This window comes from Taudactylus pleione, unplaced genomic scaffold (genome assembly GCF_031769625.1).
Source record: "Taudactylus pleione unplaced genomic scaffold, aTauple2 ptg000068l, whole genome shotgun sequence".
Taxonomy (NCBI): Eukaryota; Metazoa; Chordata; class Amphibia; order Anura; family Myobatrachidae; genus Taudactylus; species Taudactylus pleione.
In genome coordinates, this window is record NW_028284470.1 from 2,551,453 (window position 1) to 2,567,627 (window position 16,175).

The window sequence follows — 16,175 nt, forward strand, 5'->3', positions numbered from 1 at the left end:
TCTGTTTTGCATGTTTTCTTCTTGAGGTTGACTAGCCTCTTATTATACAACTGCTCCAGAAAGGCTATCCTTTGCAGCGCCCATATAGATTTACTTGACAGTTTTTCTATCTTGCTGTTATGAACTTGGCTGAGGTGCGGCCTTGGGGCTGTTGTGAACTTGGCTGAGGTGCGGCCTTGGGGGCTGTTATGAACTTGGCTGAGGTGCGGCCTTGGGGCCGAGTTGCAACCTTCGGGGCTGTTGTGAACTTGGCTGAGGTGCGACCTTGGAGCCAAGTTGCAGCCTTTGGGGCTGTTATGAACTTGGCTGAGGTGCGACCTTGGAGCCGAGTTGCTGCCTTGGGGGCTGTTATGAACTTGGCTGAGGTGCGACCTTGGAGCCGAGTTGCTGCCTTGGGGGCTGTTATGAACTTGGCTGAGGTGCGGCCTTGGGGCCGAGTTGCAACCTTGGGGGCTGTTGTGAACTTGGCTGAGGTGCGACCTTGGAGCCAAATTGCAGCCTTGGGGGCTGTTATGAACTTGGCTGAGGTGCGGCCTTGGAGCCGAGTTGCAGACTTGGGGCTGTTATGAACTTGGCTGAGGTGCGGTCTTGGGGCCGAGTTGCAACCTTGGGGCTGTTGTGAACTTGGCTGAGGTGCGACCTTGGAGCTGAGTTGCAGCCTTGGGGGCTGTTGTGAACTTGGCTGAGGTGCGGCCTTGGGGCCGAGTTGCTGCCTTGGGGGCTGTTATGAACTTGGCTGAGGTGCGGCCTTGGGGCCGAGTTGCAACCTTGGGGGCTGTTGAACTTGGCTGAGGTGTCGTAAAGATAGTTACAGAATGTCCACACAGACACAGAAATGCGGCTGTGACTACTGTAATGATTGATGCAGATTGTTCACTCAGACGCTGAAATGCAACCGAAACTGTAATACACGCTGGACACGAGAAGCTGGAACACACAGGAACAAGAATTCCACACCCAGGAACTGGAAAGCACGAACTGTACTGAATGCTATCACCGGCATCTGATCAACCAGCAAGCGGGAAAGAAAAAGGAGAAGGAACCAATCCGGTCATGGCAGAGATGACAGAGCAGCCAGGTAGGAGGACTTCACAGAGTAGCAGCAAGTCATCCAAGTCTCCTAGCAACGGTCCTGAGAGGCCTGCCCGAAGAACTGTTGTCTGACAAGATGCAGCGGTGGCTTGTGACACAAGCCTCCTGGCCTGTCTTACACATGCTCCCTCCCTTGGCACCGTAGAGGCATTAGTTTGGTACTAGAAGTCTTAGTTAGTGGCTCGTGCTTGCCCTTTCGTCATATTCAATCTAGATTTGAGTTCCCTCAGGCGAATCCTTTTATATGCCTACAGATTAAACACTACTGAGACCCCCCCCCCCCGATGAAGGCACATTGTCCACCATTAGGGGCAGTGTCCTCAGAGCTTCTATTTCCACACTAGTGGAGGAAAATGCTTACAGGGTATATTATAGGTGGGGTCTGGTCCCCAATAGATTGTATAAGAAAACCCTGATTCACCTATAAAGTATGCCTGGAAGGTACAAAGGACATTGCACTGAAATACAATGCTCTATGTTTACCGCCTCAGAGTACATAGAAAACACAAAGTAGTTTGCACAAAGAAATATTTTGTCAGTACTCCTGGGAAACCTTCTTCATCCTTTCCGCTTAAATAATAATGTTCTGCAGATTAAAATGTCATTTATTTGCATGTACAGATGTGACCTCATTTGACTATCCTTCAGGGCGAATATTTACAGTTCATGGCTTTATGTGATATATTAGAGAAAATATGAGATATGGTAAGAACTTACCCTTGTTATCTCTATTTCTACGAAGTCCATAGGGTTCCACAGGATACCTTGGGGTATAGGTGTGACGTCAGTCGCAGGGCACCAAAGAGTTAAGCTTTCAGCCTCCCAGGATGCACTAGGTCCCCCTCCTATACCCCGCCCCCGAGCCAAGGCACCTCAGTTAGTTACCAAGCCATAGGCCGGAGGAGGAGAAGGAAGAGAGAGAACAAAGATCTGGACACATACAAGAATCACATTCTCACCAGAGGGAGACGGAAAACCGGTGACCAGAGCAAAGCCCATCTGCAGCACAGGTGCGACAGGGCGGGAGTCCTGTGGAACCCTATGGACTTCGTAGAAATAGAGATAACAAGGGTAAGTTCTTACCATATCTCATATTTTCTACTTCAGGGTCCATAGGGTATCCACAGGATACCTTGGGGATGTCCCAAAGCAGTATCCTTTAAGGGTGGGGACGCTCCTGTGCAGAAAGGAGAATCCGCCGCCCGAAGGAAGCATCCTGAGAGGCGAAGGTGTCAAACCTGTAATACCTCACGAAGGTATGGACAGAAGACCACGTAGCAGCCTTGCAGATCTGAACTGCCGAGGCACCACGTCGAGCTGCCCACGAAGGACCCACAGACCTAGTGGAATGAGCCTTCAGAGAAGGAGGGACCGGTAGGCCTTCATGAAGATAAGCTTCAGAAATAGCCATACGGATCCAGGCTGCCAAAGTTTGCTTTGAAGCAGGCCAACCCTTTTTACGGAAGCCAAAGAGGACAAACAAAGCGTCCGACTTCCTAAACGAAGAAGTGCGGTCAACATAAGTCCTTAAGGCCCGCACAACATCCAAAGAGGCCTCACCCACGGAAAGACCCGGTGAGTTAAAGGCCGGAACAACTATTTCCTCGTTAATATGAAACTGGGAAACAACTTTGGGAAGAAACTCGGGCCGAGTGCGGAGCACTGCCCTGTTCCCATAAAAAACCAAGAAAGGGGGTCTACAAGAAAGAGCCCCTAACTCAGAAACACGTCTGGCCGAAGCAATGGCCAGAAGGAAAACAGTCTTAGCTGTTAGCCATTTAAGATCCACTGAGCCCAGTGGTTCAAACGGCGGTCCTTGGAGAGCCCTCAGGACCACAGCCAAATCCCAAGGCGCCACAGGTGGAACAAAGGGCGGCTGAATGCGGAGAACACCCTGCATAAAGGTGCGCACATCCGGGATTGTAGCAATCCTACGGTGAAACCAGACAGATAGGGCCGAAACCTGTACCTTCAAAGAAGCAAGGCGAAGCCCATGATCTAGTCCCGCTTGCAGGAAGGCGAGAATCCGAGACAGACGAAACTCCCGCGGTGCATAACCTCTCGGTCGACACCACTGGAAGAACGTATGCCAGACGCGATGGTATATCCTCGCGGAAGACGGTTTCCGAGCTCGTAACATGGTCCGCACCACAGAGCTGGAAAACCCCCGGGACCTCAGCATGGCCGTCTCAACAGCCACGCCGTCAAAGACAGCCGAGTCAGGTCCGGGTGAAGGCAAGGACCCTGAGACAGAAGGTCCGGTCGTAGCGGCAACCGCAGAGGAATGTCCACGGACAGACCCTGAAGGTCTGAGAACCAGTGCCGTCTGGGCCACGCGGGAGCTATCAACAGGAGCGTCCCTCCTTCCTGTTTGAATTTCCGGATTACCCGTGGAAGAAGGGAGACCGGAGGGAACAGGTATGCGAACCGGAACGTCCACCGGACGGACAGAGCATCCACCAGAGACGCCCCTTCGTCTCTTGTGCGAGACCCGTACACCGGCAACTTGTTGTTGTGCCGGGACGCCATGAGGTCGATTTCTGGAAGACCCCACCTGTCCACCAGTAGTTGAAAAACGTCCGGGTGCAGGGACCATTCCCCCGGATGAACGTCCTGGCGACTTAGAAAGTCCGCCTCCCAATTGAGCACTCCCGGGATGAAGACCGCTGATATGGCCGGAAGATTGCGCTCCGCCCAAACCAGGATCCGAGAGACCTCTACGAGAGCCGCCCGACTGCGAGTTCCTCCTTGCCTGTTTATGTAGGCCACGGTGGTAGCGTTGTCCGACTGGACCTGCACCGGGCGACCCTGGAGAAACCGCTGTGCCTGCTGGAGAGCATTGAAGACCGCACGGAGTTCCAAGATATTTATTGGAAGCTCCGCTTCTGTCGGCGTCCACCTGCCCTGGAACAAGTGTGGACCCGAAACTGCTCCCCAGCCCCGAAGACTGGCGTCCGTTGTCAACAGGACCCAATTTGGAACCCAGAACGGACGTCCCTTGTTGAGGTGGGTCGTCTGTAACCACCACGTAAGGGACAGGCGAACCTCCTGGGTGAGCACAATCATCTGGGACTTCAGAGACTGAGTCAGCCCGTTCCACTTGGACAGGATCAGGTGCTGCACAGGTCTGGAGTGAAACTGGGCGTATTCCACCATGTCGAACACCGACACCATGGAGCCCAGTAACCTCATCGCCGAGTGTAAGGACACCCGGCGGCTGTGCAGACAACTGCGCACCCTTGACTGTAAAGCAGAGATCTTGTCCTCCGTCACGAAGATCCTTTGCTGTCCCGAGTCCAATAAGGCTCCAAGATGCAGAATCCTCCGAGACGGGATTAGAGTGGACTTCTGCCAGTTGATTAGCCAGCCGTGCCGTTGCAGCAGTGCAATGGTCAGGTCCAAGTGGCGTAACAGGAGCTCTGGAGATCCTGCCACCAATAACAGGTCGTCCAAATACGGCAACATGCGGACTCCCTGCAGCCGCAGAGAAGCCGCCATGACCGCCATCACCTTGGTGAAAACACGTGGTGCTGTTGCCAGGCCAAAAGGTAACGCCCGAAACTGGAAGTGGTCGCTGCTGATTGCAAACCTGAGGAACTGTTGATGGCGCCAAAGAATAGGGACATGCAGGTAAGCGTCCTGTATGTCCAATGACACCAAGTAGTCCCCAGGTTCCAGCGCCAGAATGATGGACCGTAGGGTCTCCATCCGAAACTTCGGGACCCGCAAAGACTTGTTGAGTGCTTTGAGGTTGAGAATCGGACGATATGACCCATTGGGTTTCTGTACCAAAAATAGATTTGAATAGAAACCCTGGCCCCTCTGGGAGAATGGAACCGCCACTATAACTCCAGCCTGGAGCATAGTGTGCAATACCTTCCGCAGCTCCGTAGCCTTGTTCCGGTCTGATGGGAGACCCGTGGTGAAGAAGCGAGCCGGGGGTCTGTGCCGGAAGGAGAGGGCGTATCCGTGGGAAACCACCTCCAGAACCCAAGTGTCTGTCGTAGTGGTCGACCAACACTGGGCGAACTGTAGCAGGCGGCCTCCCACCCTGGGATCCCCCAAAGGGAGGCCCGGACCGTCAGGCCGCAGGCTTGTCATCTGGCTTGGGGGCCGGACGTCTGGTACTCCATGCCTGCTTCCGGGGCTTGACCGATTTCTTAGGGCCAGCCTGTCGAGGAAACGACTGTGGTTTGGGCCTGCCCTGGGCCCTAGATGACCGAAAGGACGATGGTCCCGAACCAGAAGGAGCAGCGGCCGACGGGAGACAGGCAGATTTGGCTGCCGCCAGCGTGGCCACAATCTTATCCAGATCCGGACCGAAGAGAACTTCTCCGGTAAACGGCAACGCTTCCAGACCTTTCTTGGAATCTGCGTCCGCCTTCCAGGATCGCAGCCACAAGGTGCAACGAGCAGCTACCGCTGCTGAAGAAATTCTAGACACCAGAGTACTAATGTCTAGAGCCGCCTCGTTGATGTAGGTGGCCGAATCACGGAGATTGCCAATCAACTCCGCCTGATCGGCCGGACAGTCGGATTCAAAAGAAGCCTCTAATGAATCCGCCCAGCGCTCCATCGCTCTGGCAACCCAGCAAATGGCCATAGCCGGCCGTGCTGCCCCCCCTGCAAGGGAATAAGCGGACTTCAGGCAGATTTCTACCTTGCGGTCCGTAGCATCCTTAAGGGAGGACATGGATGGCATCGGCAATGTGGCACTACGGACAAGACGGGTCACGTGAGAATCCACCTGTGGAGGGGATTCCCACTTCGCAAAATAATTATCCGCGAACGGATAAGCCACCGCCAGGCGTCTCTGCGGCTGGTATCTTTTGCCAGGTTGTTTCCACGCCTCCTCTAAATGGTCCACCAACTCACCCGAAAGAGGAAAGACTGTGGCATCGCCCTTCACATCTTTGAAAAAGGCATACTTAGATTTAGCCGCTGGGGGAACTTCGTCCTCAATCACCAAGGCTGTGCGGACCGCCCGAATAAGTCCAGGAATATATACTTTGGACTTAGCATCAGCGTCCTTAGTATGGAGAGGTTCCTGATCGTAAGGATCTAGAATCTCCCCATCATCAGACGTCCCTTCGTCATCCTCATAAGGAGCGGACAGAGACGCCACCGGCCTTTTATGAGACCGCATCACAGACTCCCCTTGCAACACATCCGACAAGTGCTGTACAGAACTCGTCAGGGAGTTAACCCACGCTGGCTCCTGAGAACCCGGGAGCGGGGAAATAGGGAGACTGTGGGGTACCACCAATTGTCGTGGGAACCCCTGCATGGGTGACGACACCACAGACTGCTGGGACAAACCCATTGGAGTAAACGCGGGCTGCGGAGCTAACTGGCCCACTAAAGCTGTTAACGCCTGAGCGAAACAAGCCCAGGGCGGCTCCTGTACCGGTGCTGTAACCGTAATAGGCCGCGCCATGGACAAACACTGCCGGCAAAGGCCCTCCGCGCTACCCTCCCCCTCCGCTAACGGTACTTTGCACGTGGTACACTGTAGCCGGAGGGGAAAATCACTTTCAGACATGATGGCACCACGTATGTGACCTCTCTCACCAATTAAGTATTAAATAGGCGAGAGACCACCCTGCAGCACCGCACCGCAAGGGCTTTAGCAGAAAGAACAGGGACAGTAATAAAGCTGACAGTTTAGAGAAGAAAAGATTACAGGCAGCAGCGCTAGCACAGTCACATACAATGCAGAAAAATAACAATTCCTGCACTAACAGCGCTGATCACTCAACTACACAGACACAGGGCCTGGTAGGACACAGCGCTGCATACACAGACCTGACCACAGCGGAGGAGAGGTATGCGGGGGGACCCAGACCACGATGCTTCCTTCCAGCGCTTCCAGCAGCGTTCACCATGCGTTCTGGAGAAGATGGCCGCCGAGGAGCAGAGAGGAGGCTGGCCTGGGGGAGGAGCGCTGCCACAGGACCAGTCGGCAGCATGCAGAGAGGGCTGTGTGCAGCGGGTCAGGCGCCGGCTGTGAGACAGGGAAGGCGCGCTCCCCTGGCATGCATTTAACCCCTGGGACGCCGCAGCGCTACCGCTCTGCTGCGGTCCGCTGTCCCAGGGGGTAGTGGAAGCGCAGGTTGGTCGCCTGGCTCCACGCTGCAGCCAGTCCCCAGGGAGCCCCCTGCCTGGGGACTTAGGACCATGTGATCAGCGGGGACCCACCGCGGGACCCCGCTGCTTACCTCTGTCCCCCTTGAATCCGGCCATGGTCCGGAGCATCTGGGGTCACCGCTAGCTGTGACCCCAGACGCCCACCAGCATCCCCGGATCAGTACCGGCGTTCTGGTACCGGCGGGGTGTAGGGAAGACAGCATGGACGTCAGGACTGACTGTCCATGCTGTTCATCCAGTTGTGCAGCCACAGCTGCATGAAGAATAAGCTTCAGGGGCTCTTCTAGCCCCCACTCCAACAGGTGCACCCGACTCCGGCCGGGCACCAAACTAAACTGAGGTGCCTTGGCTCGGGGGCGGGGTATAGGAGGGGGACCTAGTGCATCCTGGGAGGCTGAAAGCTTAACTCTTTGGTGCCCTGCGACTGACGTCACACCTATACCCCAAGGTATCCTGTGGATACCCTATGGACCCTGAAGTAGAAAAACAACTATCTAATGATTACAAATCAGCGGCGCTGTAGGGAGTTTGCAATTGCGCCTCCTGGAGCTTGCATTGGCGCCTCCTGGAGCTTGCATTGGTGCCTCCTGGAGCTTGCATTGGTGCCTCCTGGAGCTTGCATTGGTGCCTCCTGGATTCAAATGAACCCGGAAATGCTCTGGGAGTGCCCTAAGGCAAAACATCAAACTAGGACCCTGAGCACAATGCAATCCTGATACAAAACGTTTAAAACAAAATGCCGACTTTGGAATATGGGTAGAAAGTTTGGTTCCTGGAACTTTAGTCCTTGCATAGAGAGTTCATGCTGGACACTGCATACAGTGGGGTCTATTCATAGAGCAATGAAAAGCCCTGTTTATCTGAAAAAGGGCCTTTCACTGCTTACAACAATTCATACAGGGGGTTATTCTTTCTCCAGCTACAGTACACCCCCACTTTCTGTATGAATCGCATTACCATACTTTTATATGGTGAATGCGATTCATAGAAGAATGGAAAGCACAGCTTTCCTTTTCTCTGCAGTGTAAAGATTGATGCCATCTCAAGATGGCGTAGTTGGCACAGAGAAACGAAAAGATCAGGGAAGTTGAAAATCTCCCCTGCTCTCTGTCTGGCACTCGGCGTTGGCTCTGCCCTCTTTAGACCAGCGGTCTGACGTGACCTGCTGCAGTCAGTCGCCGGCACATGCACAGGACGTACCTTCTACCGCCTTCACCCTTTGCAGAGAGGACCACAGCTAAAGACAGGACAGACGGAGCCCTGGATACTGCATCGCCGGAAAGGTAAGTATACATAAATTGCAACTTAATCAAGCTGATGCAATATACAGTGAAAAGTAACAATTAATTTACACTAAGCCACTGCATTAATTAAGGGCAACCCTGTGATACCATAATATGCCATCACCCACAGAGTCCTGAGGATGCCATTATAGAAGCGGAGGAAACATACATTTGGTCACCCCTGTCACATTCAGGCAGGTTGTATCTAATAGTGCTCTATCTGGCATGTCAGTTCCTATTCCATCCAGTAAACAGGAAGTAGCTTGTCTGTCAACAATTTAAATATAGATGAGCATTATGGGACCCTGGAAGGCAGGCACTGGGATGTCAGCAACTGTACAAGCTACTTTTTGTGCATGCTGGCAGCACAACTGTACACGTGATGAATTACCACCATGTATACAATTGTACTTCTGGCGCGTCAAATGCTAGAAGTTGTTTTTTGCACTTGCCGACATCCTGGCGCCTCTCTTCTAGGGTCCCCATGATGCTTCCCGTCAGCTGTGGTCTCTTTATGCATTTTGACAGCATGTTAGTTAACCAATAAGTTTACTAACTATCTTGATAACAAATTACTCATACACGTACTATAGTAAGAACACTTTTATTTTTCTGACAAATGTTTTATTTAATGCTTTCAGAAGTACTCTACCTGTATTTGCTCTGAAACACAACACAGTTATCAGTCTTCTCACTTCAGGTGAGATGTAATAAGTCTTGGAGAGAGTGGAGAGATAAAGTACCAACCAATAAGTTCCTAACTGCCACGTGTTTAATAAAAATGACAGGAGCTGATTGGTCGGTACTTTATTTGTCCCCAAGAGTACATATCCCCATTCCTGTCACCTGTGGTCTCTTTATGCATTCTGACTGAACAGTTTGTATATGATTGATAAGCCAAACAGGCCTCATCACTGACTAGCTCCCATTGGCTAGTTTTGGCCAATGAGAGCTAGCTGACAGGAGTCTAGGCACGGGCAAACCTGGCCTGCCTGTCAATCAAAGAGACCCAGCTGATCCCTGTGAGTTTAACCGATCCCCAGCAGCAGAGTTTGGAGCTGGGTAAACTTAATTTTATTGTTTAAAACGGGACACCCGCCCCCCCAGCAGCTTTGGACTGTGCTGCAGCCCCCACCTTGCAACCACCACTGGTCAAAAATATATACATAAAAGTTATCATGCCCTCGTAGACCTCAATATGGTTGAGATGATTTCACATTATATGCAGGTAGATGTTTTGGGAAGCAAAAAAAGAATAACAAGAACACAAATGGGTAGTTTTAACTACTTAACTTTGGATCAGGCATTGTAGTGTGCTTTTAGGGGGAGATGTATCAAACGTTCTAAAGAGGACAAATAGAGAAGTTTGATAGATCTCCCTCTCTATCTTGTACATTTAATCATATCTACCAACATCTGGGAAATGGGAAGAGGGACTCTCCCCTTTCCTGAAGAAGGGTGTGGCCTCGTGGCAAAGGGGCGTGGCATCATGTTAGGCCCTCCCATTTCTATCACTTGGGGTGCATGCCTAGTGCTACCTGATTTGCTGTGCTGACCCCAGACCCCCCCCTCACCCCAACTGTTTAGATGCTGTGCACATGTGAACTGTGCTGTCCCAATAATTCTCCATCACGGGTCACTGTGGCTAGGACAGCGGGACAGTGTCCAGATAGGGGGGTTGGGGGTTATGATATATGTGATCTGTGCTATTATGCATGGCACAGCTGAAATATTCACTGACAGCATGGCAGGGCCGGACTGGCCATCTGGAACTTCTGGCAAATGCCAGAAGGGCCGACGGCCTAATGGGCCGACCGCCTAATGGGCCTATCCGGTATGAAGCCTGGTCGAGCAGCTCCGCCTCCTGGTGCTCTACTCGGCCGGGATAGTGAGAGACAAGGGCAGGTTGCGAGGCCAAGCCCCGTAACTCGCAGCATGCCCCAGTGAAAGTTATCCATGCCCCCTGTGAGATGAGACACATCACTTTTACGCAAGCACTTATGACGTGCTCACAGAGGGCACTGCCACGCTGATCTACAGCCCCAGTCCATCCCTGCAGCCTGGTATGCAGAAAACAATGTCATCACCTCTATCCCAAATATCTTCACTTTGCTCAGGCACCGGTATCCTTTACACATATACTGTATATGTCAATTTTATTATTAGAAACTTGCTTTTTTTTAAGGTTATAGGGGGTATATTATATTTACTATAGTGAGAGTTTTTAGAAGTGGAGATGTTGCCCATAGCAAACAATCACATTCCCAGCTATTATCTTCTAGAAGGTTCTAGATAAATGTTAAGTAGAATCTGATTGGTTGATATGGGCAACATCTCCACTTCTAAGAACCTGCACTTTAGTAAATTGACCCCTTGGTCTTTTATATAGTTGTCGTCGATGTATTTTCCATGGCAACTAGTTTTCCTACGTATGTCGGAATGTTTCTCCCTCTAATTCTACATAATAAATGTGTTCACAACCTGCAAAAAAATAAAAACATAACAGAAGCAATCATAATCCATGTTCTTATTTAGTCTCAAAAAGCAGGAATCCACAGAAAGTGCAGTAACGCTGGTGGTCCCCGTGGAGGGCGCCAGTACCCATTCTAAGCCAGACCTCATCATCCTTCGCCAGTTTGAGCACAGCGCTGTTTCCTGATGTGTCCTGTTTCCCTTTGGACTCATAACTGAAATACAAAGTGGTGCATTAATTCCACAAATATCAACGTCTCATCCATGGCCGATAATATGGGCTATAAAAGATTATAGGGGAGTCGCATCAAACCTCTGAGAGAATTACAGTGGAGAGAGATAAAGTACCAACCAAATAGCTTCTAACTGTCATTCTTCAAACACAGGGTCGTATTCAATTAGACGCGAAAAGCCGAGATCATCGGAAAAGTATCGTGGATCGGGGTTTTTTTGCGTGGCAGAAACTTATCTCCATGTTCAATTCCAGCCAGGATTTGCGTACACGGAAATTCAATGCAATGTAATAGACTAAACAGAGTCGCCTCTGAATAGCAGGAGAAAATAAGTGCAAAATTATTGTTTTGGGGTGCAAAGGTGGGAAAGATCCCTTGGAAAAGCCCCCCAAAGGATAAAAACTTAAGAACACCCCAAAAAAGTACTTTGAATTAGGGGGCGAAAAAGCACAAAATGGGGGGACAAATTCAAAAACTAGCGAAATAAGGTTCTGGGGCTGCTCTAAGAAGGGGTCAAGTGTTTTTGTGGTTACAGATGTTTGTATGGGGGTGGAATTTCACTTTTATTAAAACTTCACTTTTCAAACATTAAAAGATGTTTGCACCCATTGTCAGGTACCCCAAATTTGACAGGACTACTTATTTTCTCCCCAAAATACTGCTTTATGCTATTCATCACCACTTGTGCAAAGACGTTAATAAGAAGCTATTGAAACAACCCTAAAAATAGCTTTATTAGGGCTATTCAGGCACATATACATTTATCCCCAATGTTACTGCATCTTTTTGGGGGGTTCAGGCTGATTTTCCCATTTCTGGCAGCACTTTTGGAATTGAATACAACAAATAGCGGGGGCGCGCACGATAAGTTTCCACATCCAAAACACGCTATGTAGGCTTAAAGTCCGGCATGCAAAACTTTTCCACTGACGCAAAACTAATTGAATACCGCCCACAGCCTGTAACATGACAGTAAGGAGCTGATTTTTATCTTCGTACACTTTGGGGTAAATTTACTAAAGGTTGATTTTGATTAATAAGTGATTTGCATTCGATTTTGCATTTGGGTATTTACTAAAGGCAAAATCAAATGTAAAATCGAACTATAAACAGAGGGCCTGATTCAGAGCCCCTCGTAAGCGGCCGCTCGTTTGCTCTGAGCGATGTTCGCACAACTGTGCATGCGTATAGGTCGTAATGTGCATGCGCAAACCAGTCATTGCGGTCAGAAATCGCGCGCTCGCAAAACAGAGAGGTGCTGCTAATTTGATTGACAGAATGTACCGTTTGTGGGTGGTAACAGGGGAAGGTGCTTGAAAACGGGGAGTGGAGATCCGAATGCAGGCGTGCCTAACGGTCCAAACGGCGTTTAATGGGAGTGCATAATTAGAAAAGGAGCGTCATTGACCACGTCACTTGGTTGTCTTTTAGCTTGAACTGCTCGCAGTGATAGCGGGAAGTAAATCCTACCACAAGCACTGCGAGCAGTTCAGATGCCTTTCGATGTTCCCGATTAATCTAATAAATAACGGAAATGACGTGAGATGCGAACGGCAAAGGGGCGTCTTTACAAAATAGCTAGCGCATTTTTCGGATGCTCGCTCAGACATAGAGGCGTCAACACACCGCAAAGAGCGAGCGCTCAATTTAAATATCCGGCCCCTTTTTAAGAACAAGCGTCCGCAAATAGCGTCTCGGAAAAACATCTGTACTTTTAATAGGCCAACACACAAATCCCTTATTTTCTATGATTCGATTTGAAATCGAACTTCAAATCGAACTTCAAATCCCCTATTGAATAGACCAGCTTCATGCTTTCGATTTCAGCATGAGCAGGTCGAATTTGACACAGATACATGCATACATCATTGAGATGCATGCATGTATCTTACTATAAAATTGCTTAGAAAGAGTTAAATTTAGAAAAAAAATTACGTGGGGTCTCCCCCTAAAACAGAACCAGCCCCAGACTTTTCATAGCCAGTTCTGTTTGTGTAAGTACAGGGAAAAATTGCGTAGGGTTACACTGTACTAAACACAACCAGCACTGGGGTCTGATCCTGTCCTGGTTCTGGAATTACAGGGGAAAAGATTGCGTAGGGTTCTCCTGTAATCTCCAGAACTAGCACCAGACCCTTTCTAGTGGGAGGCTGATGCCACAGCCAGGGACGCTCTTTCACCGGGCCCCCGGGCCGCAGCATTAGCCCTGACCTCTAGTCAGCCTAGGCCAATAAAGTGGTCCCTCTCTCCAGGGCACCCCTGGCCTAGGATGTTCTCTCGGGGCGATCACCGCCACCCCTGGGTGGTGGGTGGTGGGTTGATAGTGTAGGTTTAGTGTAAAAAAATAAGAGTATAAACATTGTCTTTACAGTAGAACTGCAGGTCCCAGCAAGCCTCCCCCGCATGCAGGTACTTGGTTAACCACAAGTACCAGCATGCGGGGCATTAAGGGCCCGCTGGTACCTGTAGTTCACCTGTAAAGAAATGTTTAAATAAACATACACACCATGAAATTAAAGTTTTAATACATACATACACACTCACACATACTCACCTACACATACTTACCTGGACTTGTCCGCTTCTCCCTGTAGGCATCCATGGTCTTCTTAAAATAAATAAATGAATAAAACCGATCCATGCACTGGATAACAACCACGATGGTTGTTACCTCCCGAATGTAGCGCTCAGACACGGCTTCTGCCTTTGTAGATCCATATCTGAGCATTCATTGGCTGAGAGAGGACAGCCTCCACCTTTCTCAGCCAATGAACGGCTCCATCCATTGAAGTCAATGGTGGGAACCGCAAAATAAACTTTAGTTACCCTGCGGCTCTCAATTGACTTCAATGGAGGGAGCCGTTCATTGGCAGGGGCTGACCTCTCTCAGCCAATGAACGCTCACATACGGCTCTATAAAGGCTAGAGCCGCATCTGAGTTCTTCATTCGGGAGATAACAACCATCGTGGTTGTTCTCTGTTGTGTGGCTCGGGTTTATTGATTTTTTTATTTTACAAAGTCCCTGGATGCCTACTTTGGACCGAGGAGGACCAATCCACGCATAGGAGAACATGAGTATGTTTTTTTTAACACAGGTACCGTGTGGATATTCTACTGGAGAAGGGGACCGATGCTACAGGAAATATATAGGTATGAGTTCATGTGTGAGTGCATGTATATTTAATAAACTTATACTGTGTATGGTGTGTGAGTCCTGTGTTTTTTAATATTGCTTTTGCAGTGAAACTACAAGTACCAGCATGCGGGGAAGGCTTGCTGGGACCTGCAGTTCCACAGCAAAAGACAATATTTAAAACTATTTCATATGCACTACACTTACAGTATCAACCCGCCACCCACAACCCAGGGGTGGCGGGGATAGCCCTGGGCTATCAGCCTAGGCCAGGGATGCCCTGGAGAGGGGGACTCTTTATTGGGGGAGTCCTCAACTCCCCTGGGCTGACTAGCGGTCAGGGCTGATGCTGAGGCTGGGGTGAAAGAGCTCCCCTGGCTGTGGTATCAGCCCCCCACTAGAAAAGGTCCGGTGCTGGTTCTGGGAATTACAGGGGAACCCTACGCATATTTTCCCCTGCAATTCCAGAATCAGGACAGGATCAGAGCCCAGTGCTGATTGTGTTCAAGTACAGGGGGAAGCCTACGCAATTTTTCCCCTGTACTTAGACAAGCAGGACTGGCTATGTAAAGTCCGGGGCTGGTTCTGTTTTAGGGGGGACCCCACCTCATTTTTTAAAATAATTTAACTCTTTCGAAGCTTGTTACAGTAAGATACATGCAGGCATCTCACTGATGTTTGCATGTATCTGTGTGAAAACTAACTGTTCATGCTGAAAGTGAAAGTATGAAGCAGTTCTATTCAGTCAGGGATTTGTAGTTCGTTTTTAAGTGGGATTTGCTGTTCAGTTTGTACATGAACATGCCAAATCGAACAGCAAATCACTGTTCAAAACCGAACCAAATCGAATTCGATATAGAAAATACTTTTTAGTAAATGAGGGATTTGAAGAGGGATTTGAACTTTCGATTTGATTCGGTTTGTGGTGAGCTAAATCAAACATCGAATCGAAAGTAAAAATGAATTTTGATAAATATGCTATCTCTATCTCTCCATAGCTTAAGGGTCCTATCCACTACTAGACATTGAAACGAGAGCACGATTACGACATTGTAATCGTGCTGTTGTTTCTATGTCTGTGATGCGCCTACACTGAACATTCAGTCATAGGCACATCCATCATCCCCGCACATGCTGAACCTGACGTGATTGTCAGGTTGACCAGCATATACGGGCGATGACAGATGTTGGAAATGACCATCAGGCGCGTGCATCGCTGGTCGTTTCCGACATAAATGTGCCCGATGCATGCACGATTTGCAGGTGATTGAACTATAACGACGTCGTTATCATTCAATTGCCTGCAAATCTCGCTTAGTGGATAGGGGTCTTTAGTACATCGGCCTCTGTAGTACTTATACATAGGCCGCTCTGACCCTTATGAGGTTGGTACTTTGGCCCTCATTCAGAGTCGGTCGTAAGCGGCCGCTCGGTCCTACGCTTAACGACCGCAAAACTGAAAAAGGAAGCAATCGCACGGCCGGCCGGTCGCAACCAAAGTGACGCCCATACGTGAACAATGTACCTCCTCTAGCTAACGAGTGATAGCAGCTAGCGATCGAGTCAATCGTTGACAGTCGCTGTATGTTAATTTTCTTCTGATGGTTGCGGCCGCTTGTGTTGTGTGCAAATTACTCCAAAAATTACCAAAAAACACATAGAATAAGCCATCCCCATGAAATATATTTATTCTTATTATTCGCTAATGCAAACGCAGCTGAATCAATTACAAGCCAATTAGCAGTGTTATTAGCTACAATAAATGATTATTAGCTGCTTGCATTGTGTGGCTCAAAATAGAAACATCACTCCAA

The 16,175-nt window shown here is 49.6% G+C and overlaps 1 protein-coding gene across 2 annotated transcripts in view; it reads right to left on the bottom strand.

Moving 5' to 3' along the window:
- Positions 1-9,119: 9,119 nt before the first annotated feature.
- The window catches only part of C1QTNF3 (C1q and TNF related 3), a 109,339-nt gene continuing 102,283 nt past the window's right edge, over positions 9,120-16,175 (bottom strand). For both annotated transcript variants that reach the window (XM_088466962.1, XM_088466961.1), the window contains exon 6: positions 9,120-11,209. In XM_088466962.1, the coding sequence (XP_088323088.1) occupies positions 11,050-11,209 (160 nt within the window). In that variant the 3' untranslated portion in view covers positions 9,120-11,049. The remainder of the gene's footprint in view (positions 11,210-16,175) is intronic.